The sequence below is a fragment of the Larus michahellis genome, chromosome 1 (genome assembly GCF_964199755.1).
Source record: "Larus michahellis chromosome 1, bLarMic1.1, whole genome shotgun sequence".
In the NCBI taxonomy this organism is placed as follows: Eukaryota; Metazoa; Chordata; class Aves; order Charadriiformes; family Laridae; genus Larus; species Larus michahellis.
In genome coordinates, this window is record NC_133896.1 from 4,516,918 (window position 1) to 4,542,195 (window position 25,278).

The 25,278-nt window shown below is 40.5% G+C and overlaps 1 protein-coding gene across 3 annotated transcripts; it reads left to right on the forward strand.

Annotated features, from left to right (window-relative positions):
• Positions 1-8,294: 8,294 nt before the first annotated feature.
• Positions 8,295-23,899, forward strand: RBM17 (RNA binding motif protein 17). Of its 3 annotated transcripts, none has more exons than XM_074573209.1 (12): positions 8,295-8,356; positions 10,069-10,209; positions 11,665-11,781; positions 12,687-12,853; positions 14,781-14,878; positions 15,869-15,925; positions 17,832-17,973; positions 20,739-20,890; positions 21,633-21,706; positions 22,075-22,173; positions 22,514-22,586; positions 22,761-23,899. In XM_074573209.1, exons 2-12 carry the CDS (start codon positions 10,087-10,089, stop codon positions 22,862-22,864), a joined length of 1,206 nt encoding a protein of 401 aa, XP_074429310.1. In that variant the 5' UTR covers positions 8,295-8,356; positions 10,069-10,086; the 3' UTR covers positions 22,865-23,899. The 3 variants fall into 3 exon arrangements, with proteins under 3 accessions (XP_074429310.1, XP_074429312.1, XP_074429311.1); XM_074573211.1 differs by having other exon boundaries at positions 14,784-14,878; XM_074573210.1 differs by lacking the exon at positions 8,295-8,356 and adding an exon at positions 8,725-8,850.
• Positions 23,900-25,278: the final 1,379 nt, after the last annotated feature.

Genomic DNA, 25,278 nt, shown 5'->3' on the forward strand with positions numbered 1-25,278 from the left:
GTAGGCTGAGGATCAGAAATGGGGGGACTATTTAGGTGGCCTACAATTTTTAGGTATCTGGGTAAAATAATCTGACAGGATATTTTAGGATAGCCATCTTAAGCATTCAGGCTCTCCACGTGGTCACTAGCAAGAATCCAGAGTACTCCTACAGTGACTCAGACTGTTCAAGGGAACTCTCCATTGGCCTAACCAGCTCTTATCTAGACATCTGACATGGTACTCCTCTACGGAGAACAGGGTGTCACCTGGAATCGGACAATAGGAAACTCACTGGGGTGAGGTGAACAGGTAGCTGATTCAGGGAACACAGCAGGTGCCTTTATCCACTTGCTTTTTATACTACTCATGATATTTCTGAGCTAAACAATTAACAGAAGAGGAGAACTCCTTTTGCACAACTTCCCAGTAATCAGAGCACTTGGTCAGTAATCCAGAGGAAGCTTGGATGCTAAATCCTTTCCTTTGTCTCACCTCTCTGTAGAATTATAGCAAGTAACAAAGACACAGAAATAATCACAGCCTCATAGAATAATTCAAATTGGAAAGGACTGGTCCAACCTGCTGATTAACATCAGGTTGGTGACAAGATCCCACCTGGCTTTATTCAGCTTGGTCTTGAAAACCTGCAAGCATGGAGACTGCACAGACCTGTTACTATCCACGAGTGTCTTAGGGCCCATCAATGTGCTATTAACACCAATTAATCCCGGTTATGGTGAGACTGTTGCGATGGTCGTCTACAGGAATTCATAGTATTCTCTTCGAACCTTAAATTCTTGGATTCAGTTGTTTTGGACTGAAAACAGTTGTTCACAAGAAATTGATATAAATCTGCAGCAAGCAGAAGGTAACCTTACCTATCTGTAAATCGTCACTACAGATGCATTTCCAGAGCGATGTCATATTGCTCAGTAATGATCCACAGTTCTTAGAATTTAATCTCAAATTCAGAATTGTATTTCAGTTCAAAAAGTGTACCTGTAAATTTGGAGGGAGCTTTCATTCAGATGTTTCAACTGATGTTGAAAATTGCTGTCTGAGACTCCTTTTGGTTTTGGGTACTCAACTTGAGATATTTTCATTTGCAGAGAACGGATGCCCAGAATCCTTCAAACGGTCTCAAGGTGGGCTCTCAAAACCATGGGCAATGCATTAGTGTCACTATTAAACCTGCAGTAGATTGAAGCAATATTTTAGGATGGAAAATCAAAGGGTCTAGATTATTCTAAAAGGGAATCAGCGCTTTTGCGTGGTAAAATGTTCAGTGAATTTAACCAATGGCCTTTCCTGGCATAAAAATCTTCAAACCTGGAGACAAGTCTAATAGCGACGGATCTCCACTGTAGTACTTAACATCACTTGATCTTTAGAAAGGAGTGGAAGCTATTGAAATTTTTGGGAAAAAAAAAAAAAAAGGTTCAGCCAAGGTTTGGCTCTGATATAAGAGAAAACTAAAAGAAAGATGGTAACACTAGAAAGAAAGCTTTCACTGCAGGCATGCACAGTAACGGTTGGGAAGGCAGGCAAGCCAGCTTGTAAAGCTGATTTTCTCCTTCTCTTCCAAATCCTCCCTCACTGTTTGCCTTGTCTTCCAAAATCTTTCTCAAAGCTATTAGTTTTAAAGCTGATGACCAATGCAATGGAGGTTTAATTCTTCCCCCCTGCTTTTCATTTTCATAAAATCACCGAATCATAGAATATCTCAAGTTGCAAGGGACCCATAAGGATCATCGAGTCCAACACCCAGCAAACACAAAACTCCTGAAATCTCTTGGATTCTATTGATGCCCCAGACAGTGGGATGTTAAGCATGTAAGAAACCTGCATTTTTGGCACAAAGACCCTCTTTATGGCTAACACTGGGGGACCTGAATAACTTCCTATCCAAATCTTCCTCCGGCAGAGCAGCACAAGCATTTTTTTTCCTCTCAGTGACGGCAGACATCCCATCTGTACCGAGTCTAGTCATGTGTAATATTTTCACTGTTACATTTTCGACATGTTTTCTCAGTTCTTCAAACAAGCTTGAGACACTGACGGTAGGACAAAATGGTCATTTCCTCATTCATTGCATTTTTTCCCCATCGTTGGCCAAACAAAAACACTCCACTGTGCAGTGGCAATAGCAACGGAGCTTTCTTTAGTTGTGATCAAAAATACTGAAATATGTGTGTTGGAAACTTCATCTGTGATGAAGTACTTCTGTTCTGAGACACTTCTTACTCATTTTTGTTATGGAACTCAGCCAAAATATGAGACTAGGTAAAAATGTGAAGTAAGTAAAAACTAGGTGAAAAAAAAGCCGCAATTTTCTGGGGTTTTGGGTCATTCTATATACAGCAAAAATATGCTGTTTTCTTCATTGCTTTCATAGTGGCATTTTCAGCTGTTCCCTTAGCAGTAGAAAGAATATTTCAAATGCCTTTCTAACTATTTTCAATTCTTTCAGGTTGTTATGCCTTCAAGTTGTTTTTTTTTTTTCAAGCCAGCAAACCAAAGCCAATCTTCCCAAGCCAGGATAAATTTAATTCTGGCACTTTCCTCTTCACATTTCATTTTGCCACATGGGCAATGCTGAAGGTCAGGGGGAAGACAGCAGCGATAATCAAGGAGGCATTTTCTGGGGGGAAATGGGAAGGGAAGAGAAGGGAAGGGAATAGAGAAGAGAAGGGAAGGGAAGGGAAAAGGGAAGAGAAGGGAAGGGAAGGGAAAAGGGAAGAGAAGAGAAGGGAAGGGAAAAGGGAAGAGAAGAGAAGGGAAGGGAAAAGGGAAGAGAAGAGAAGGGAAGGGAAAAGGGAAGAGAAGAGAAGGGAAGGGAAAAGGGAAGGGAAAAGGGAAGGGAAAAGGGAAGGGAAAAGGGAAGGGAAAAGGGAAGGGAAAAGGGAAGGGAAAAGGGAAGGGAAAAGGGAAGGGAAAAGGGAAGGGAAAAGGGAAGGGAAAAGGGAAGGGAAGAGGAGGTTTGAAGGTGCTGCCAGGGCCACCACAAAAATGAGGTGTGCATTGAGGTTGGTCCTCCACATGGGACCTCCACCGTTGGCTGGAAACTATCACCATCTGGTGGGATTTAACCACTTTTTAACCCAATCAACACTTCTCTGAGCAGCCCTGCTGTTTTGCTTTTGTGGCACGTTGTGATCTCCACCATTTCCCACCTGTGTGGGTGAGAACCGCTCTGCTCTCCTGATCCCCAGTGGTTTTGGGGGGAACTTTCCTGCAACCGCGATTGCCACCCCAAAGACCTCCAGTTAGGTTGCCATGCACTGCCCTCTAATGCCATTTTGGCATATTAGCAACCCTTGTCTTCAGTGTAGATCTGTAATACATAGCACAAATGATCCAAATCTAGCAAAAACTGCTATCAAAGCTGAACGGAAATTGTATGAAATGAGGCATTTAAAGGCTGCTTTTTTTTTTTCTCCAGCATTGCTTTGTTTTACACCTTCTTAGAGATCACCATCAGGGAGAAAAATGAGAACTCCCTATTTACCTTTTCTATAACATTTTGGATGCTAGATGCATTCAAGGTCGCCTTCAGCTGTCTCTTTTCAGTCAACACCTCTGATTTCTTTAAGTTTTTGCCTTGCAGTGCTGCTTCTTGTTGGTGATGAGATGCCCAGGAGAGCAGAGGGACACTCAAAGGTTCATGTAAATGTTGGCTTTATACTGAGTATATTTTCTGCTTTTTTTTTTTTACCTTTTTAATGCTTCCTAGCAGCTTGTTTGCTTTTTTGCCTCCTTCACAGCCCTGAGTAGGCATTTCTAGAAAATTATCCACAATGAATGCAGCATCTCTTGCCTTAATGGAAGCAGCTGATTTAGAGCCTGCCGCTGTGTGTGTTTTGTTAGTGCTATTTTCTCTTGCGTGCATTGCTTTGCATTCATTAACACTGGGTCCCATCTGCCATCTCATCACCCAGCCAGCGTTATGCCATCCTTCTGTAACTTTTTGCTTTCAGCTTTTGGCTGATTACTCTGAATAATTTGAGATCCACAGCAGATTTTATCACCTTGGCTGTTCACCTTTTCCAGGCTGCCCGTCGGTACAACAAGGAGTCCCAACCAAGGCTGGTAGTACTTCTCACGGTGTGAAAATCAGGAGTTTGTTCACAGCTTTTTGGTCCTGCCTGTAACCCCATCTCCATAATCCCCCTTCTCTCCTCTCCCAGGAATTCAGAAGACCCAGCTGCATCAAATTCATCTCGAACTACTGAGAAAATTGCAAAGTTGGGAGAAAGAGCTGCAAGAAAAGGTATAGAGCAGAGCCAGATGAGATAAGAAAGGCAGGTACAGAGGTAGGACCGCTGAGACAGTTGGATTCAAGAGGAAAAACACCAACATGGAAATGTTTAAAATCCTAAAGGCAAAAAATAAAGCTAGTTGGAATATCAGACTTCAGCATCAGCAAGGGTCTGTTGGAGGGTGCAGAGCTGGCCAATGCTTCCCCACCTTTGAAGATACAGCTGAAAAAGAGATTTCAGCCACAGTTATTGCCTACTTCCAAGACATGTAGCACTGGGGATGACCCTACAAATGCCCCCTCCATTCCCGGTCTGTTGGGAACCTCTAGATTTGGCAGATGGGTGAGATTTCTCTACCTGCCTGCAGCCTTTCTGAATTTAATAATATGGATTTTCTTGGCTTCTTTGCTCCTATATGGGTGTGCACAAGTATATTGTGGTATTATTACAGTGATGGATAAATTTTGAACCATGCCTAATGCACTTTTCAGACTTAACCAAGAGCTGCTTCTCTTTTTGAATTATCTGATTCATTGCTTTAATACGTAGTTATTTACGGGTCTAATAATTTAGCCTTTGCCCTCCCTGTTGTGACTTGTTCCTAGGAGGAATTGAAATCTCCCATTATTATTGTGTTTTCTACCTTTGCAGACTCTACTGTCTTTTTTAGTTTTTCCCAATGACTGTCATGCTGTGATACTGTGCTGCGACATTTCAATCTGCAGTGATTTCTCTCAGTACATTTTGATGCAATTAACTATTTGTAACTAAACTTCCTTTAACACAGCATACCAGCTTTTTTCTCAATGCGATTCTGTCACTGTAAAATTAGTATTTAAGTGTCCTGCTGATTTTCTTTCTTCCACAAAGTTACAGAAATGTGAATCATATCAATCCCTTCCTTTAAAAATGCAGACATTGGTAGGGCAAGAAACCAGAGGAAGATACTTGGGACATGCTCCATAAATAAAGTCAAGAACATTTCTTCTTACATCTAAGGAGCTTTCACTGTTATTATGAAAATAGACCCATCTGTAAATGCACTGCCTAGAAAGATAGCCTTAGTAGAAAGCCGCATAACTAGGAGGGGAAGAGTCTATGATAGTCCAGAACCTGAAACCAGATCTTTTTTAAGTAGTAGCTTTACTGACTAGCACCATTTTTTAGAGCTAACCACGGGGAAATAAATTGCATAGTAGCACAGCCGAAAGCAATGCTGGAGGTAAGGACTTTCTGATTAATATAGAGATAGTGCTTGTAGCATTTTGAGGTTGAAGTGACAATGCTATCTGCTTTGGGGTTGGAGGCTGAGCTTCGCTTCGCCAACACTGCTGCATGTTTATTTGCACCGCTTTATCAAGTGGTGCGAGTGGCCGTAATTCTTAGAAATCTCAGCTCATCCAATTTGACATGCTTGGTATGAGCTGCTACACCTGCCCAGTATAAGAAAAAAAAGAAAATCCATTCTTGCAGCTGTCAAAAAGAAGACTCCAAATAATCAGCGCAAGACTTTGGGGTGAGCTACCTGGAAAAAGATGGGAAATTGGCTTGGTTGGGTAAAATGCAGGCTCAGAAGATACAGAATTTTAGGGATTGTTTGGGAAAACAATAATTATTTCTGCAGCTAGACAATCAGAGAAATCAACTGATTCAGCCCACTTCGGGCCCAAATGACGTTATGCTAGAAATACTTCTAGTAGCCAAATATTTTGCAATAACACAATTATCCAGTGACTTAAGTGTTAGTGGGAGTGATGGCACAGTGAAATGGTAACAAACAGGCTTGAATATGTTTGAAGTACACTTAAATGAGAGTAAGTTTTCTGTCTTCCTAACTTTTTCACAACTGTGTTGTCAAACTCAAAATAGCCTCAAAATATTATTGTCTCTATTTTTTTCCTACAAAATTAAGGTAAGTAACTGTAAATGCTGAATGCCCAAGGAGACCAGCTGCCAGATTAAGCTACCACAGATTTCTTAAGGAGTTAGAAATACAGTATAGAGAACTGTGATATAACATACAGAGAAAATACAGTGATGGGCATAAATACAGTCCTGCCCCCTGCTGATCAAATTCCTAAATCTGCTTCAAACTCCAACTATAGCTCCACCTAAATAAGGGTCAGTGGCAGCTCATCATATTGCAGGGACACATCTCTATGCTCAGGTCCATTTCCCAAAAAACTCACAATTCAGCTATAATGATGATTTCTTCTCTCCTCAGCAGCTACACGGGCTCTTAAACCTGAAAACCCTGATGGCTCTTAATGATCATTCAAATTCTGAGTGCAGAACAAACGTGGGGTTTGGTATTGCTGTTGGCACTGAGATTTGAAGTGGCTGTCTTTATGGGAGCTATATGGAGCATTCGATAATATTTGCTGTTTGGCGTTAAACCATCCTGACAAAATAAAGTTTACTTTGTGTTTATTGTCGTTTGCCTCTATTTCCACAGTTTCATGCACCTTCTTTAAAAGGGTTCTGTCAGGGATCACTACAGAGACCTGCCGAACGTGACACGCAGGTGGTGAGATGACTGACTCACATCTCATTCACCTCAACTGGGAACTCCTCCAGAGCAGGTCTGTGATCCACCGGTACCACACAGGATGGAAAATTCTGGGGTTATCTCGATCATGGCGGACCCCAGCCCACACCAACATCACAGTCTCACCCCAAGACAGGACCCCCAAGGCACATCAGGGACTGGATTCCCAGTGTGAGGAGGGAAACAAAACTCAGAGTGCCGGTTACACTGGGTGCGCGCTGCGAAAACCAAAAGGAATTTGGGTTTCTTTGGGAATGAGGAAGCCAGAAGCATAAACTTCACACCCATGATGAAAAATTGGGTGTGCAATTACCTGTCATAGAATCGTCTGGGTTGGAAAGGACCTTTAAGATCATCAGCTCCAACTGTTAACCTAATACTGCCAAAACCATCACTAAACCATGGCCCTAAGAACCACATCTACCCGTCTTTTAAATACCTTCAGGGATGGCAACTCCGCTACTTCCCTGGGCAGCCTCTTCCAATGTCTGGTAACCCTTCCGGTGAAGAAATTTTTCCTAACACCCATCCTAAACCTCCCCTGGCACAACTCCAGGCCATTTCTTCTTCTTGTCTTTCTGGTCTTGCAGAATTCATCCCCATATCCCAGTTGGTTGCATCCTGACCTCTCCTGCCTGCCGAAACAACGTGCTATGAAGTCTGAGGTATATGAAATTTGAGGTATGGGAAGCCTGAGGTGTATAAAATCTGAGAGGTAGGAATTCTAAGGTGTAGGAAGGCCAGAGTCTATGAAATCTGAGGTGTATGAAGTCTGAGGTGTAGGAATTCTGAGGTGGATGAAATCCGAGGTGTAGGAATTCTGAGGTGTAGGAAGGCCAAGGTCTATGAAATCTGAGGTGTATGAAATCAGAGGCGCAGGAATTCTGAGGTGTAGGAACCCTGAAGTGTATGAAATCTGAGGTGTAGGAAGTCTAAGGTATATGAAGTCTGAGGTGTAGGGAGCCCGAGGTGTATGAAATCCAAGGTGTATGAAATCTGAGGTGTAGGAAGTCTGAGGTACCTGAAGTGTAGGAATTCTGTGGTGTATGAAATACGAGGTGTATAAAACCTGAGGTGCAGGAAGCCTGTGGTGTATGAAACCTGAGGTGTAGTAAGTCTAAAGTGCATAAAACTCGAGGTGTAGGAAACCCGAGGTATAGGAAGCCTGAGGAAGGCTCAGTGCAGGCAGGCAGGGCCCGGCCCCGCTGCACCAGGCAGGTAAACGGGAGCTCGGCGGTGGCTCTGGCACCTTAATTAGGGCTTTTCGGGATCAGAGTACCTTCCCCCAGCCCGCAGCGCCCGGGGGTGGAGGGGGCAAGATGCGGAGCTCCCTCCCCAGTACCTTACTGGTACGCGCTGGGCGGAGCGGGAGGGCTGGCCGGGGGGCTGACGGCGTGCTGCGCCCCCCGCCCGCCGCCAGGGGGCGGTACAACGGCGGCGCCCTCGGCGCCCATTGGCCGAGCGGGGCGGGCGCGCGGCAGTGCGCAGGCGCGGTAGCCGTTGCGGGGGGGCGGGACTTCCCGGCTGCCTTAGCGGCCGGCTAATGGCGGCGGTGGCGCGGTGACGGGTGAGCGGTGGGCCCCGGCCGGCCGAGCCCGCCCAGGGAGGCCGTGCTGGGCTCCGGGGGAAGGGCGGGGAGGCAGGGTGGAGCGGGAGGAGCGCGGTTGTCCCCTCTCAGAGGCTTCGGCCGTGCGGCTGCTCCCCTCGGAGGGGTCTAGGCCTGTGTGGAGAGCGGGAGGCGGGGGGGGGGTCAGGGCCCCTCAGCCCCCGCTGCGCGGCCCGTCTGCTTCCCAGGCCTCGGCCCCCTCTGTCCCCATGGCGGGCGGAAACGACAGCCCGCTCTTTCTGTTGACGTGGTTGCAGCCCTTGTGCGTTGGTCCCTTGTGCCCTCCCGGCTGTGGTGCATCCCCTCCCCGCCAGGCCTTGAGGCAGAAAGTGCCTTCCCCGCGATGGCAGCTCCCTCCCTATATCCACACGTGTAGCATAACTTACCCCAAGTGCATCATATCTGCCCCAGGATAGCTGCACTCTTGTTGCATAAACTTTGCTCTCCCGTGGCAGGTGGGAATTCTTGTAGTGCCTTGTTCTCATCCTGTTCCCATATGCTTTATAATGTATAATGCTTTATATGTTTCATTCTCTATACTCATATGTGTAATAATCTCCAATGAATGCAACTTCCTCCATTGTTTTGCAGTGAACTCTGGTCTGCTGAGCCCTGGTTGTTCATATTCCACTGCAGGATCAAATTGTTGTTTTTTCTAAATTTTTTGCTGAGCTTGCCACCTTTTGGAATTGTAATATAGTTGCTGTCTGCTGCATCTGAGACTTTTTCCACAGGTTTAAAAACACATAACTTATATGAATAGCAACAGTCAGGCAGGTTCCCTTAAATATAAGTATCTGTCAGATCTGTGGGATCAAGATCTTGCTGATGAATATAACTGCTTTCACTGCACACTGTTAATCAGTCATGTTTGATCCTGCAGTAAATTAAGTTAAAGTTTTGGGGTGGGGATAGTATAATCCAGGCCTATCAAAGAGTAAATAATGAGCTTACAGGTTGTTCCACAGGTGAAAGGCCTCATTACATTCCAGTTTTCTCTTTTTCCGTTCATGTCAGATGCAGTATCAGACAAAGTGATACATTTAATGTCATGTTGTTGTTATTGCCTAGCTAATTTTGTGTATATTTATATTTTTGTGTGTGTATGCATATATAAGTTATATGTATTTGAGAGGCCTTTAAATGTTGTGGAAATAGTTACTTAATAATACTCTGGCAAGTATATTGAGTAGAAGAAAGATATTCCTTTACAGGGATGCAAAAAATAGTAAAATTTAAGAAGGTGATTGGAATGTTAACGTGTTTGTGTGGATAGTTTTTAAGGTCAGCAGAGACAATAATTCCTTTGTGTTTGATTGTGTGATACTTAATGTTGAGTTTCTTTGTGAACCTTAAAATACCAGGGTGGGCTACAGGGTAACTTCTTCAAAGCCTGAAATGATTGATATCTAATGCTACAACTGTAATTCTAGGAAGTTTGCAACACCTGTTAACGTTTGAACAGTATTCATTACCTTTCAGTTACTTTTACAAAGCCTTACTGTAGCATTTGTATCTGCTACTAGCCAGAAAAATGTTATTACTTTGAATTTTCTCTGGCTTTGATAAAAAGTTATATAAAAATATGGTGTATAAACATAGGCAAACTAGTAGCAAATAAGCTCTAAACATAGATTTGTTGTGTCATCTGGATTCTTTCTTTTGTCTTTTAGTTCTAAATTGAAGAGAAAATGTCACTTTACGATGACTTGGGAGTTGAGACCAGCGATTCTAAAACAGAAGGCTGGTCCAAAAATTTCAAACTACTACAGTCTCAATTGCAGGTGAAGAAAGCAGCTCTCACACAAGCAAAGGTATAGTCCCTTTGTATTTTTGCTTTCTATTATTCAAACTGCTTTTGTGTTTGGAGTACTGAGGAAAGTTTATGACCTTAGAATACTGCAAAAGGGGGAAAAAGTGAGATGCATGTTTCTTGAAGTCTGTTAGAGGGAGTTGCAAAATTAAAATTGAATGAAGAACTGATGTGTGTGCTGCAAACCTCAGATCTTTTAACTAGCAGAGTCTAAAGCTGATCTTCAAATCTAACTTTAAAGATATGAGATTAAGCTTTTTTTTTAAAGTAAGGGCCATACTGTGATTGATAGTTGGCAGTACTGGCTGTTGGTCATTCTTGGTATTTTGCATCAGTTGTTATTTATGTGTTTGCATCATTTTATGCTTGCTATTTAAAAGGCTTTTGGTGCTAAAGTGCAAGTCACTGTGCATTAGAAATTTTTGCAGAAACTATTTCCAGTGTATGTGAAGGGGAGAAGGAGCACAAGCTAAATCCATGAGCTGAAACTGACAGAGTCATTCACTCTTTTTATTGCTACAGCATTTCACCCTTTTTCTTTAAGCAGCGTTGATATTTTGATTCAGGCAGGACACCTGGAGTCCTATACACTTTGTGGTGTATAGGTTATAGAGTGAGATTACTTAATTAAAAAAGTAGTAGCAGCATAGATACCCGATACTTAAGTAAGCACAGCATTTTTTAGCTGGTATTAATCCTGATTTATGCTGCTAAAATTGAGGATAGGATTTAGTTGATAATTGGAACAACCTGCATGAATGAAATCTAAATGTTTACTATATTAGATATATTCTTTGTCTATGTAAGTGATATGCAGTGTATGCATAGACTAATAGAAGAATAGAATAGGATTAGAAAATTCAGATTTCAGAATAGTTTAATATGTGTTATCAGATGATAAAATATGAAGAACAGTACGTCTTTGGAAGAAGTCTGAGCCCCTTAAAAAAACCCCCATGGTTCAAACTCATCTGAAGAGATCGTCTGAATTTTTAATGTGTGTTTCTCGTCCTAGTCCAAACCTAGGACCATTCACCTACCACTGTATGTTCCAGTGCACACACACAAAGTCTGATCTCACTCTATTAAAAAAAGAGGAGGGTATGCACTGGTTTCACTTAACGTGTTCTTTGAAATGTCACATCAGATCTGTATTTGTGTAGCAGCTCTTTAACCATAGTTGGCAAGCATCTTTCTCAGAACTGTGCAGCCTTTGCCACCACTAAAGTATGGCATAAACTAAGTTTTCCACATCAAGGTTCATTAAAAGTGTTGAGTATCACTATATGTTGATAGACTGAAGTGATGTATTGAGCTTTGCACAGTGAAGAATTTGAGATGGTGGTTTTCGTTGTTTTTTTTTAAAAAAAATTGAAGATACGAGCTGCAAGTATGTAAAGAAAGCTGCTTTTTAGAAAACTATTTTGTTAGACATTTTGTTTTGGTGATTTTTCAGAGTCAAAGAACAAAACAAACAACAGTCCTTGCTCCAGTGATTGACCTGAAACGAGGTAGCTCTTCTGATGAGAGACAGATTGTGGACACACCTCCTCATGTAGCAGCTGGGTTAAAGGTAAGATCAAGACAGCTAAAAAGTCCAGCTGTTAACTGATGTTTTTGAATTGGAATCCTTTGACTCCAGTCTGTATTTTTATTTTTTCATCTTCCTTCCTAGTGGTCAAAGAAGTGATCGTTTTCTGAAATTTCTTTAATTAATTAACATTTTAACTTTATACAGGCTTCCATGTTGTACAACATTGAATTACCCAGTTTAATGTGAATTTAAAATAGAACAATGTTCCTAGCATATTTGTCCTGGAAACCTTCAAGTATTTTGCAAGGTGGCAATTTGGTCAAGTAAATAATGAACATAATTGTAATTGCATCAGTGTTGGAACTGGACCTGTATAACAATTAACTTAAAAATAAAAGAAAAGCCACCTAAGCTTTTAGAATGGAGTTTTTTGTGGTAAGGAATCAAAAGAAACTTTTTCCTTGAAAGTTTTCCAAAGGTGATGGTGCTGAAATAGTTCTTTCAGATGAGAGAAGAACAGTATGAGCACCTCTGTCGGTATTATATTAATAGCAGATGATGAAAAAGGCTGATGAGATTGTGTGGGAGGACCCCTTGCAGATGGTTGCACCAGCAAGATACCATAATAGTTCTAATAATGAATTAATGGGTTTTGAAAAATTCTTGTCCACGCTGATTTGCGGCTGCTTTGTATTTGCCAGGGAGAGTGGGTGGGGGTGATTCTTTCTTCATGGAAAAATTTGAGATAGTGAGAGACTGAGTGAAATGTTAGTTTGTAAGCAAAGCAAAGATTTCTTTTAATACTGGTGGGATTAGGATATTACCTGCCGTTATAGGAGTCAAGAATTGAGTTTTGTGTTGTAGGAAGTGTTAAATTCTTGGTTTCTGACTGGATGTTGTTTGCAGATCTCAGCTGAAAAAAAAAATCCTCTTTCTTTTTTAAGGATCCTGTACCTAGTGGTTTTTCTGCAGGAGATGTGTTGATTCCTTTGGCAGATGAGTATGATCCTATGTTCCCAAACGACTACGAAAAAGTGGTGAAACGTCAAAGAGAGGAACGACAGAGGCAGCGTGAGCTGGAGAGGCAAAAGGAGATTGAAGAAAGAGAAAAGTAAGCTTTTTGTTTAAACTCATGACATATTGACAATTAGATAAAGAATAGAAATATCAGTTTCTTTAGTTTTATCCTTCTAAACAGTTTTCAGGGAAACTCTCAAAGGTTTTGCGAAGACTACTGTATGCTAGTAGAAACAAGTGCAGTGTTTTAATTAATACGTTTTAATGTTCTTGCTAAAATCACCTAACAGCGCAAAAATTACAAGATTTATCATGTTTACGGCCTCTTTGGCTTGTAATGGACAAGCTGAAAGATGTTTGTTAAGTTTTTCTACATTTACTTTATTTCAATAGTAGCAGCAGTATTTGGGGATTTCATGCATCATTATCAGACTTTGACCTTGCAGGTATTTTAGAGCATTGGTTGTCAGTATAATGTGACTACAGAAGTACCTTTCAGTACTCAATGATAAACCATCCTTTCTCCTTTTAAATACTCTAAACTGATAGGCAAATGCGTTCAGTTTTAAAGAGGTAGCCAGCACGGCCTTTGAGAGGCATAGTTGCATTTTCTTTTTTAACATTATGCATTCAGGTTAAGTAAGTTAATTGTGTATTTATTACTCCTTTGTCTCTGGACAAAAGAAAATACTACTTATTTTTAATTACCTTAATGTGCTTTCCCTGGAATAGGAAATCTCTCTAATCATATTAAAGAAGTTGAATGCAGATTGTGTGTCCTACTGAAATAGATGGTAAAACATCTGCCAGCTAGTCAGTAAGATTATATTTGCTTATTTTAAGTGAAATTAATAAACCAGATTCATCATGGTATGATTCATCTAAAGTCTGTGGAATTACAAGAGAGAGATTCTGTTGCTGTTTAAGTTGTGGTACTTAATTAATATTTCTAGTCATCTGGACTCTCTGTCTTCTCTGTTGTCTTCATTGTTGTGGTGCAGGAGGAATGCCTGAGGCTCTGTCATACTTTAACTAGCATGTAAGATCTCAGAAATCTGAGCTGTCATTTCCACGGGTTCAGCGTTGATTGCTATTTAGTTGTGCTTGTAGCTTGTATGTGGGCCAAGGTGTAGTCTTTATACATACAATTAGAGGAATTAAAAAATACATAGTATGTTCTGATTTAAAAATTGGAGAAACAGTGCCAGCCAAATCTGCATCAGATGTATGCTTTGTGATAACCCGGGTGTTTGAGCGGAGTGTAAGTTTGTTTTAAATTCACAGTGTAGACATTCAGAAATTTTGTCTGATTCCCTAGTGGTCCTGTTTTTAACATCTTGTAGCACAGTTTTGATGGCTGTGCTGCGAGTGAGATCTGATTTATGCCTCAAGATGTGCTCTTAACTTTTTTGGAAGAACACTTTTCCTTTTGCAAAGTATTAAAATTGAGTATTTTTGTGATCACAATAAATAACAGTTGAAAGGCAATTCAATTCTTGAAGCATTTCTCAGCTAAATGTTCAAAGTTTTAATAGACTTGCCTGAATCTTATTTTAGTTGACAAGCTAGCTTCTCAATAATCGGATTATTTAAGCATGGTGATTTTTTAATTTTTTTTTTTATTGGCTGAGCAAATGATACGACTCTGTGTAGCCGGTGACGGGGAATTTAAAAAGGATTCTGTTCAAAGCAGGGTGATTGATTAATGTCTCTGTTACCTTCCTATCGATTCCATCCAACACCTCTTCCATTTTAGTCATTCAGTCACAAGTCAGTTTGGACTAGATTTATTCAGATGCTTCCTCATTTCCTTACATTGTCTACTTGCAAGTGAAAAATGATCTTGCTTTGGATCATCTTACATTTTATAAAATATACTCCATGAAGATAAAAGCAAAGAAACAAAAAGTAATGTTTTCTAAGAGTGCAGCAGTGTAATTCACACTACAAAGGTGGTACCACAAATTAAAACAAAGAGTTAACTTTGATGGTTTCTTATCCTAACTTACTGTGTCTCTCAGAAGACGTAAAGACAGACATGAAGCCAGTGGGTTTTCAAGACGACCAGATCCAGATTCTGATGAAGATGAAGATTATGAAAGGGAGAGACGAAAAAGAAGTAAGGGAGCTGGTTTTGGTTTTCATGGGGAAAGAGAAGAAAAAGATGGGGGGTGGGGGGGCAATTCACAATCCTGTTCCTGTTTCATGGATTCTGTATTTCTCTGTTCTCAGCTGAAAAGTATACTGTCATTTATGAGCCTTTAGAACAAACCTGGCATTTTATTACACCATAACTGTTGTAATGCAGAAAACTTTTCTTTCTGTGGAGGCAGATGGCAGCTAAATTATATGTGGAAAAACCTCTTTTTACATTAGTTTGTAGATACCTATTTTAAGTTTCTGCGTGGTGTAGATTCCAGGGAAGGGGTAAGACATGAGATAAAATCAGACTGTGAAAATCACTGTTGAATTTTCATTATTAAGGCTTTTACCATTCCTGCATTTGTTATTTGAATGCCCTTAGTTAGAAGATGTGGATCTGGGTGATGAGATATGTCTTTGCATAAACAAAATTAAACTTTATTCTCTTTCAGCAACAAAGTTACAGTAAATAATTCAGGTCTGTTATTTTACAAAAGAAAATTTCTGACAGGAAACATTTAAAATATTTGCTCTGCCATGGAAGTTTGGGACTGCATTAGAATATTGCCCATTAAAGTACGGAAGGGGCTTTGTACTTTACTGTTTTGAAAGTGTAGTTAATCTTGAGCAAAGTGTCTTTTTCATTTGGTTTGGTTGAGCAGTTTTAGAACTGAAGGTTTGTTTCACCATAGTCTTTAATTTTTAAATCCTAGGAAATATGTTTGATAGACACAATATGTAATACATCATCGCTGTTCTATGTTGTCTACCCTGGTTTGCTTTTCATTCATTTCTAGTTCACCCCTGTTGAAACTTCTCAGACTGCTCTCTTGCTACTTTTCTGTTGATAGAGACGTATGTTAAGAATTGGCTGGTAAGGAGCCAGCAGCTGTATTAGATTCAGTGAAGCTATTCCGATCAGCAGAATCTAATCATACAAACGTGTTGTTTTCCATTTTGCTCATAGGTATGGGAGGAGCTGCCATTGCACCACCCACTTCTCTTGTTGAGAAGGACAAAGAACGTAAGTACACCAAAAGCCAATTCCCTAAAACCTAGCAGTGTTGTTTTTCTCACTCAACTTTCCGTTCAGTTAAATTGTCCTGCCGTTCTTCCCATATGACTCTTCATGGCAGAAGAACTTGTACTAGTTCTTCGTTGGTGGGGGAAACCTGCGATACTACCGTGCTTCACATCTCGGTTCTAAAGGATCCTTTCTGTATTGCTAGAGAAGTGGTTTGGCAAGATGGTCTGTTATAACCACGTTCAGTTACTCATTTATGGTGTGAAAGGAGAAATGTTGCAGACGGGTTTCTCTGCATAGACTAGAAACCTCCACAGCATGGAGAGGGAGTTTTTCCATTACCCTTTGCTTTAGGAGGTAATTTATGGATGTCTTTTTTGAAGGGATTATGTACTACAGACAAAATTTTCTAAATTTTTGAGGGATACAGTATCTACTAGAGAGATGTGCGTGCGCTAGGGTTTCCCCCAGTGAAGACAGCTTGAGGATTGCAATTGACCGCTAGATGGCATAATCTTGCTGTAAGAACAAAATGTTGAACTTTTTTGCATCTCTAATTGTATCACACTTTAAAATTAAAATAATGAACAGTATGTTTTGTATGTCGTTAAAAAATAATCAGAAAACAGAATCTTATGCATACAAACTTTCCTTTGGGAGTCCTGATTTTATTTATGAGAAGATTCAAGTTAAAAAAAGATGAAGCTTGGCAAAGTAAGTGAATGATATAATAGTGAAAGCATTTGAAGTGTGTAAACATTAAAAACAGAAAGAGATTGTTTGGAGTAAATAATTAAGAGCAATTGAGTGGTGTCAAGGAAAAGTAAATACAGGCTGGAAATGGTAGAAATATCCTGAAGGGGAGAGCTTTCAAAATGTGACATGATCTCACAAGAAAACCTTTGTACGGCTTGTTACTTGATGCTCAAAGCTAGGTTGGAAAAAGCAGAGAAAAAACTACTGTAGCAGAAGTCCCATAGTCCGCTCCATCTGCTGCTTAAATGGGGATTATTTTTTTTTTCCCTCATACGACATCCCCAAACTTCGTGTCTGGTGTTTTATTTGGTAAGATACAAATACAAGTTCACAAGAAAATAATCTAAAGTCAGTATAAAAGTCCGTAAGTGCATTCAAAAGTGTGTTCTGCGTATTTCCTTTAGTGTTCTGTAGGCTTTTTTTTGCATTTTGCCATTTGACTTTTCAGTGGAAGGTAGTTTAATCAGTATGATAGAGACATCTATATATAGATATAGAGAAAAATATATCTCCACCCCCCAGGAAAAGTTGTGGTTTGGAAATTGTCAGTGAGATCTCTTAAGATTGTGTAAATACTTTGCTTCGGGTTACATTAATTCTTTTTATTAGACTGGTTTCTCTTTTGTGTAAACATACAGTGTACTTCACAGCGTTCAGGCCCCAAGCTGTGTGCATTGATCCATTTTTGTCATAATTCTGTTCCTGATGAATGGGGCTTTTAAGTTTGCTTGTTCTGTCTGGATAAACTGATTGTTGTGCGGGTGGCCTCTAAATGTTTCTTTTCTACATTTGGTAAGAGGTTAATAAATACGTTATAGACGTATTATATACGTATTATATATAGACTCATTGTATAACCTGTGAGGAAAATCCAGAGTAACTCAGCTCGAATCTTGTTTCTGAGAGAGAGAGAGATGAGGGGACGTTAAAGCAGCATGTGCAGAGGAAACATTCTTCTCTTTTGGATTTATGTGGAAAACTTTTTTTTCATAGTTTGTTAGCATTAAAGCAGAAAAAAGTACAACTTGCAGATGAAGAGCTGTCAGTAAATGAGTTACGTTGAAGGCATAATACTCTATAGTGTTCATTAAAAGTAGGTAGTTCATGCAAAGTATTTTATTGAAAAAGCAAATGTCTCCTTTTTCTTCAGCTGTAGCATCATTTCCATTTGAAGAGGAGTCGAGACCTCGGGCACCATCTTCCAAAGCAGCTATTCCTCCTCCAGTGTATGATGAGCCAGAAAGACCTCGTTCCCCCACGGGACCTAGCAACTCTTTCCTTGCCAACATGGGGTAAATGGGTGACTTACGTGCATTTTGTGGAAAAAGGCATTAGAAGGTGGTGGAAACCAAAAGTTAAAATAGTTTGTCAGTAGAGAAGAGCACAGCCCATTGCATGTATGTGGTTAGTCTGAGTCCATATGGTCCTAACTGGCAGGATACAGAAAAAGCAGTGGATTTACTCAGTTGAGAGAAATGTATTTGAGGTGGTTGCATTCAAGGCACTGCTTTTAAGCAAATTCTGAAGCCACATTCCAGTATAAAGTGTTTATGTCTTGTACAAGCCAAGCTAATGCAGTATACAGGAAAACACAGATGGTGTGTTAGTTCCTCTAGGTTTCTTTTCCAGCTTTGTCTTAAATTTGCTACGTACCAGTGGGCAAATCATTTCGTCTCTGCTTTGTTTGTTCAAAAATTCAAAGCATATTTGAATGAATGTAGCAGCTGTGGATGCAAATATGCCCATTTACTTTTCTGCCTTGGATTAGCATTGTGCGTGATGCTTGTCTTACTACTGTGGCAACAAAGTGAAGTTGAATTTGTAGTTAAAAAACAGCTTAGAGACCTAATTTGAAAGGTGTAGTGGTTAGCTATGGTCCTCTTATAAGTCGCATCAGGTGTTGCAGAAATGCAGCCTCGGTGTAGTCGAAACTCTACCCAGGACGAACACAGACATAAAAGTGTAGTTTAGTAAATTATTACACTGCATTTCCATTTTGGGTACAATTTTTGATGCTTTTTTTTGATAGAAATGCTTTTCTTTTTCGTTTTTTTTTTTTTTTTTTAACATTGTCCAGAAAAAGGATAACCAAACTCAGTACTGTTGGACCAGTTTATGCATTGTTACCACCTCTGGTTAGCAATACCCTGGGGCCTTCACTTCATTGAAGGAAGTGCTAAAAATAAGACCTAACCTGCCTTACTTTGACCATGCAATTGGCTACTGTTTATTCTGTGACTTAGTGTTTTAACCTTTCAGTATTTCATAGCCAGACTTTTTGGCCTTTTTTAATGTGTCTTTGTATGTTTCATATACTATGCTTAGAAAATAATCGTGTCACTGATCCTGCTTTTTCTGTGTAATCTTATGTGCCTATGTGCCTATGATAAAATGGGGGTGACTGAACGTAGAATATTTACTGTGGTTTAAACTAGAGTACCATGGCATGTTTTTTGTCTTGACCTATCTAGTTATGGTCTCCAAAAAAATGTCAAGACACGTAGGTATATTTTGATTCTAAATATTCATTCAGTGGGAATTTCCAAACCTGTCAGTAGAGGTGCTTTTTCTAAGTTACTTATTAAAAAAAAAAAAAAGTACCTTTGAATAGGTTGGGGACTTTATTGCCTCAATACATTCTCAAAAATTCAGTGACACGTGTTTAAATTAATACTGAGGATATCCAGATTTGTTATAGGAAGGACTAGCAGAGCCATGTACTCTGGAGCTTATGCCAACTTGGAATTAATAGATAGTGGAATATGATCTAATGTGGGAAGTAGATCATAGAATCATCTTGTTTGGAAGGGATGTTTCAGATCATTGAGTCCAACTGTTAACATAACACTAACAAAACCACCGCTAAACCATGAGCACCCTGTCTACCCGTCTTTTAAATACCTCTAGAGGTGGTGATTCCACCACTTCCTGGGAAGCCTGTTCCAATGTTTGATGACACTTTTGGTGAAGAAATTTTTCCTAATATCCAATCTAAAACCTCCCCTGGGGCAACTTGAGGCCATTTCCTCTTGTCCTATCACTTGTTACTTGGGAGAAGAAACTGACCTCGCTACACCCTCCTTTCAGGTAGTTGCAGAGAGCGAGAAGGTCTCCCCTCGGCCTCCTTTTCTCCAGGCTGAACCACCCCGGTTCCCTCAGCTGCTCCTCATAAGCCTTGTGCTCCAGACCCCTCACCAGCTTCTCTGGACTCGCTCCAGCACCTCAGTGTCTTTCTTGTAGTGAGGGGCCCAAAACCGAACACACTATTCGAAGTGCAACCTCACCAGTGCCGAGTCCGGGGGGGATGAGCACTGCCCCAGTCCTGCTGGCCACACTATTGCTGATACAGGCCAAGATAATGTTGGCCTCCTTGGCCACCTGGGCACAATGCTGGCTCATATTCAGCCGAGTGTCAATCAGCACCCCCCAGGTCCTTTTCCACCAGGCAGCTTTCCAGCCACTCTTGCCCAAGCCTATAGCGCTGCAGGGGGTGGTTGTGACCCAAGTGCAGGACCCCGCACTTGGCCTTGTTGAATCTCATACAGTTGGCCTCGGCTCAGATGGTTCTATATCTGCCTCTTCTGTCAAGCTTTTGATACCAGCCACTGAGAAAGATAAGAATTTGGACTAAGTAGACCTTCATCTAATCTGATTTGTGATTTACTATTAGCAGCCCAATGTAGTGAAAGATGTCCCCGCCCATGGCAGAGGGGTTGGACTAGATGATCTTTAAATATCCTTTCCAACCCAAACCATTCTATAGAGCGTATGATGCTGACTTGCACTGCTAATGGAAGTTGGGTTGTATTTGGAAAAGTATGAACAATTTTATTTAGTCAACTTCTCTGACAGCTTTTTCCGTCTGTAATTCATGGGTAGCACTTTTCATTTTCATGGCGTGCTGTGAAATTGCTAGGTTGTAAAGTTGTGTAGAAGCTCTTATGTTTTCAGTTTCTGTGTAATAAGATTTTAAGAGGTATTTGAGCACTCAGGAGAAATGCAATGTTAATGTATTGTGTAAGAAACCTTTACTAACTGATGCTTTTTCTCTTTGCAGCGGGACAGTAGCTCATAAAATCATGCAGAAGTATGGTTTCAGAGAGGGCCAGGGGCTGGGAAAGCATGAACAGGGGCTGAGCACAGCACTGTCAGTGGAGAAAACAAGCAAGAGAGGTGGCAAGATCATTGTTGGCGATTCTACAGAGAAAGGTAATTTTGTCCTACACCAATTAAGTTTGTGAAAAATGGTCAGGGAAAAAAAAATAGTTGGGTTCAGTGGAAGCTCCTGGATTTTTTCTTTACTGTCTGTCCTTGCAGAACATAGTAGTTAGAGTTGGAAGAATGACTCATAGTCCTTCTTGTGGAAATTTATCTTTTTAATCTTTTTTTTAAAGTGGTTCTCTATTAATTTTTTTAGCTCATACTCCCCTCCCTCCATCAGTTGTCCTTCAGCGTTTGGAAGCCTCTTCGGGGGGTGATCCTGCTCTGCTCCTGATCACTTTGTCCCTGTCACGTGCTTTAGATGTTGCCCTGATTTCCCTGCTGTTGTCCAATCTAGAGACAACATCTAGGGTTACTAGAACTGCACCTCTGCTTAAGTGTAAGTGTTGGAAGTCAGGAGATCTGATTTTTACTTCTTAGGGGATCTGACAGAATTCTGAATTCAAGAATTATTTCCCTCAAAGAAATAGTACGTTGTCAGTGTTCTAGCTTAATTCACATTCTGTAGAAGTGATTTTTCTGCTTATTGTCTTTCCAAGTAGCTACGAGTTCTGAACGACTGTTCCTCACCGATATGAAACTACATCTTGTGGCTTTTATTCCATTGTTTGATAACAGAATTGTAATGGATAATCTGAATCGTCAAGATTCTGATAAAAGCCCCCATATAAGGTTTAATTAGCTTTAATCTTAAAATATTCCATGATTCACTGTTCTGTTTTCCTTGCAGAAACAGGCAAGAAAGCAGATTCTAACCCACTGACCGAGATACTGAAATGCCCAACTAAAGTGGTCTTACTAAGGGTAAGTTGAGAGTAAAGGAACATGTTTTGGTATTTGCAGCGTATGTGACTGGTTGAAATGTTTAGAACTGTGTTCCTGTTACAATGAGTCTGTACAATTTGAATGGTTCTGGCCTGCACCTACATGGTGCTTTGTGTTGTGGAGAAAATATGCATCTTCCTGAGATATAAATTGTGACTGTAAATCACCACTGCTGTAGATTATACAGTTACCTTGTCTTAGTAGTAGGGAACTGTCTCCTCCTGTGGCTCTGGACTGTTAAGCAGAAGCTTAAAATGTTTGTGGTCATGTAGGCATCTGTGATTTGCCTACATAATCGTCTGTACAGACTACATCCAGTAAGTTAGGTTTTTTCTTTTAACTTTCAGAACATGGTAGGTGCTGGGGAGGTGGACGAAGATCTAGAAGTTGAAACTAAGGAGGAATGCGAGAAATACGGCAAGGTTGGGAAATGTGTCATCTTTGAGGTAAGAGATAGTCTGTCTCTCTTTTTGGCTGCTCCGAAAGCAGACTGGGCACTTTTCCCTCACGACTGGCTTGTTACTGCCTAAGAGAAGGGGCATAGATCAGAAGATCTCACAGGGTCCTTTGCTGTGTTGTGATTCTGCATTTTCTGGATTTTCTATATCTGTAAGATACAAACTTACAATGTCAGAAACTGGGCAAAAATCTCTGGGTATCGTGCTTTTGGAACGTTTTTATTGTGTACTCGTTCACTACTTTTGTGAAGAACAGCAATTTAAAACAGTATTTTTGCTACTATTCTAATTACTTCTGGTTTGGGGGTGTTTTTTTGTTTTGTTTCAGATTCCTGGTGCCCCTGATGATGAAGCTGTAAGAATATTTTTAGAGTTTGAACGGGTTGAATCTGCCATCAAAGGTAGGATACTAAATTGTGTCCTGTGAACCTCAGAGTTAACTTCTGTAGATTAAACAAAATCTGTAGATTAAAAAAAAAGATTCACCAATTAGAGTGTTTAGCTAAAGAAATGTTTGTTTGTTTGTTTGTTTGTTTAATTGCTGCTTGCTGACCTGTTCTTTGTTTCCATTCCAGCTGTAGTGGATCTAAACGGAAGATACTTTGGAGGCCGAGTTGTGAAGGCTTGTTTCTACAACCTGGACAAGTTCAGAGTACTGGATCTGGCAGAGCAAGTTTGATTTTAAAAATCTAGCTCGAGGTGTCACTGTTTTGGCAATCATGTTTTCAGTGGTAGGCTGGGAATAAAGAAGAGAAAAGTAGCTTTCCTAGCAAACTGGAAACAAGCCTCATTGAATGGATTTTTCGCATTCGTTGTGACTTATGTTTTTTGTAATATAAAGCCCTTTGAAAGTAAGATTCACGTCTGTGTGTTTTTGAATTGCACAATTCTGCTTATTGCTCTGGGGATCCTGTTTTTTTGAGCTTTCAGATGACTTCGTTCTATTGAAAACCCACTGCTGAGGAGATGCTTTCTCTGTATTCCTGCTTTCCTTGTTCTGGTGCTTCATCATGGAGTCCCTGTGCTGCATCCACAATAAGTGGGAAGCTTTGGAAAAGGACTGTGTGCTGTCATGCTTCTCTTCCCTGGTGGTATCTCTCAGAGTTACAGCCTTGCTCTCGTAAGTCCTGTCTGTGCGCCAGAGTGATTTGGGGTCGTTGGACAGTTGGCAGCTAGTTTGTTCTCTCCTGACTCCAGGACAATACTTTCTATGCCAGAATGGAGACTAAAGTAACAAGGAATGAGTCTGTCTTTCTTCCCAAATCCAAAGAAAATACGCATTTAACCCAGGGAAATGGAAGGAGGAAGGAATTTGAAATGCTTATCCATTTGAATTGGAATGAGTGGACTGTTAGCAGGAGCTCTGTGCTGTCAGGCAGTCTTTGCTAGAAATATTCAGGGTTAACTAATTACAGGTCGTTATTGAAATGCTATAGGTAGAACTGAGGGAAACTCATTCTTGTATCTGGCCAGCTATCAGATTCTCACTTCCTCTAACGTCACACATAAGTAACTAACTTTTTGTTTAATTGATTCAAATCTGGCATTTGTTTGCTCTCTATGTATTTCTGTATTTGAGGTCAAATAACATCAAGGTTAGACTTTTTTTTTTTTTTTTGAGAAGGAGTGCCAGTGGAAGTTTTCAAAGTAGGAGGCCATGGAAGAAAATTCTCGTATGAAAATCTGAACTACTAAACACTACAACTTACAACTCTTTTTGGCTTGTTTTTTTTTTTTGTTTGTTTTTTTTTTTTAAATCTGATGTAAAATAATACATAGCACTCTGCTCCTGTTTTTATATTTGCTTTTTGTTTGGGAACAGCATGTGACAAAGCGTTGGCAAGAGGTGGTGATGCAATGATGGCAGTTGTCTCTGTGCTCCATTGCACCTAGAATTGTACAGATTTTAAAATGGAAGTGAGCTCTGGGGGCATTTTAGCTGTTTAAAAGCTGATGCTGGATGTCTTTTTCCTGTTACACACATGTATTGGGGGAGGGGGTATAGACCTGTAGTTGATCAACGCTGTGAATATCTCCAGTTATTGCCCCTCTATTAAGTTTTGGCTGCAGATCTATATGACAAACCCTTGGTCTTGTGTTTTTGTCTGCTTGTGTTCCACCAACCTCTGTACAAACATTTGCTTGTAAAACAGAAAAACAATTTTTAAAAAAAAAACACTTGTATTTTACCTACTGTGTGTTGGCTTCCTTACTATCCTCTTCTGTTGCGCAAGGTCGTCCCATGGAGTCAGTCCCTTCTACAGCACATGTGCTGCTGTTGGCAATAGCTGGATCCACCGTTAGAAAACCTCCCTGCAGCAGAGGTGAAGAACTGGCCTGACTAATACTAAAACCACAGGACTTGGGGCAATAACATAATCCAACTTCTGTTATTGGCTCTGCTGTTAGTTTTCTGTTTGACCTTGAGCAACACTGTAAGGGCTTTGCTACTATGTAGTAAAACAAAGAAATTAGTGTAATATGAATTAGCATGGATTTGCTTATGAGAGTCAAATAATTTGAGCAGCATGCTGTAGAAAGTTAAGCGCTGATAACTCATTTAGTATTACCTGAACTTAGCTGGAAATACGACTTGGCTTTAAGCAACACGATTTATTCATGACTTATTTCATCAAATACTGCTGTTCCGATTGACTAGCTGTAAGCATTTCTTAAGCTATACAGACTGTTTTCTGTGTCTGCTGACCAGCTGTTCTGTTGTTTTCTCTGTAATACCGGCTTCTGAGCTTCCAGTTTGATGATTTGAAGGTCTTCTGTTTGCTGAGAATTGTTTTACTGGCAAGTTTTGAAGCATTTAGTTCTAAAAATCCTTATTGTTGAAGACTTATGGGTGAAGTTTGCGCAGGGGAGATGGCTTGTTCATTTAGTGCTTTGTGTAGGAGATTCATGCTATAAATAAAGTATTTTTCTGTACTGTGGAGTCACTAAGACAGCGTAAGCATACCTCCTTGTAAAGCGTTAGCGGACCTACATTGCCTTAGTTTCATCTCTTTGTGGGTACTCGCTTTGGTGGGCGCTGTACAAATGCGTGCCACCGGAGCCTGATTTGTGAGCAGTTGTCCTCTAGGTGTT

Excerpts from the sequence above, each read along its gene's own strand:
- RBM17 (XM_074573209.1), top strand. The coding sequence starts at position 10,087 with ATGTCACTTTACGATGACTTGGGAGTTGAGACCAGCGATTCTAAAACA. Across the intron at positions 10,210-11,664 it reads CAGCTCTCACACAAGCAAAG|AGTCAAAGAACAAAACAAAC; the intron begins GTATAGTCCCTT and ends GTGATTTTTCAG. Across the intron at positions 21,707-22,074 it reads CTAAAGTGGTCTTACTAAGG|AACATGGTAGGTGCTGGGGA; the intron begins GTAAGTTGAGAG and ends TTTAACTTTCAG.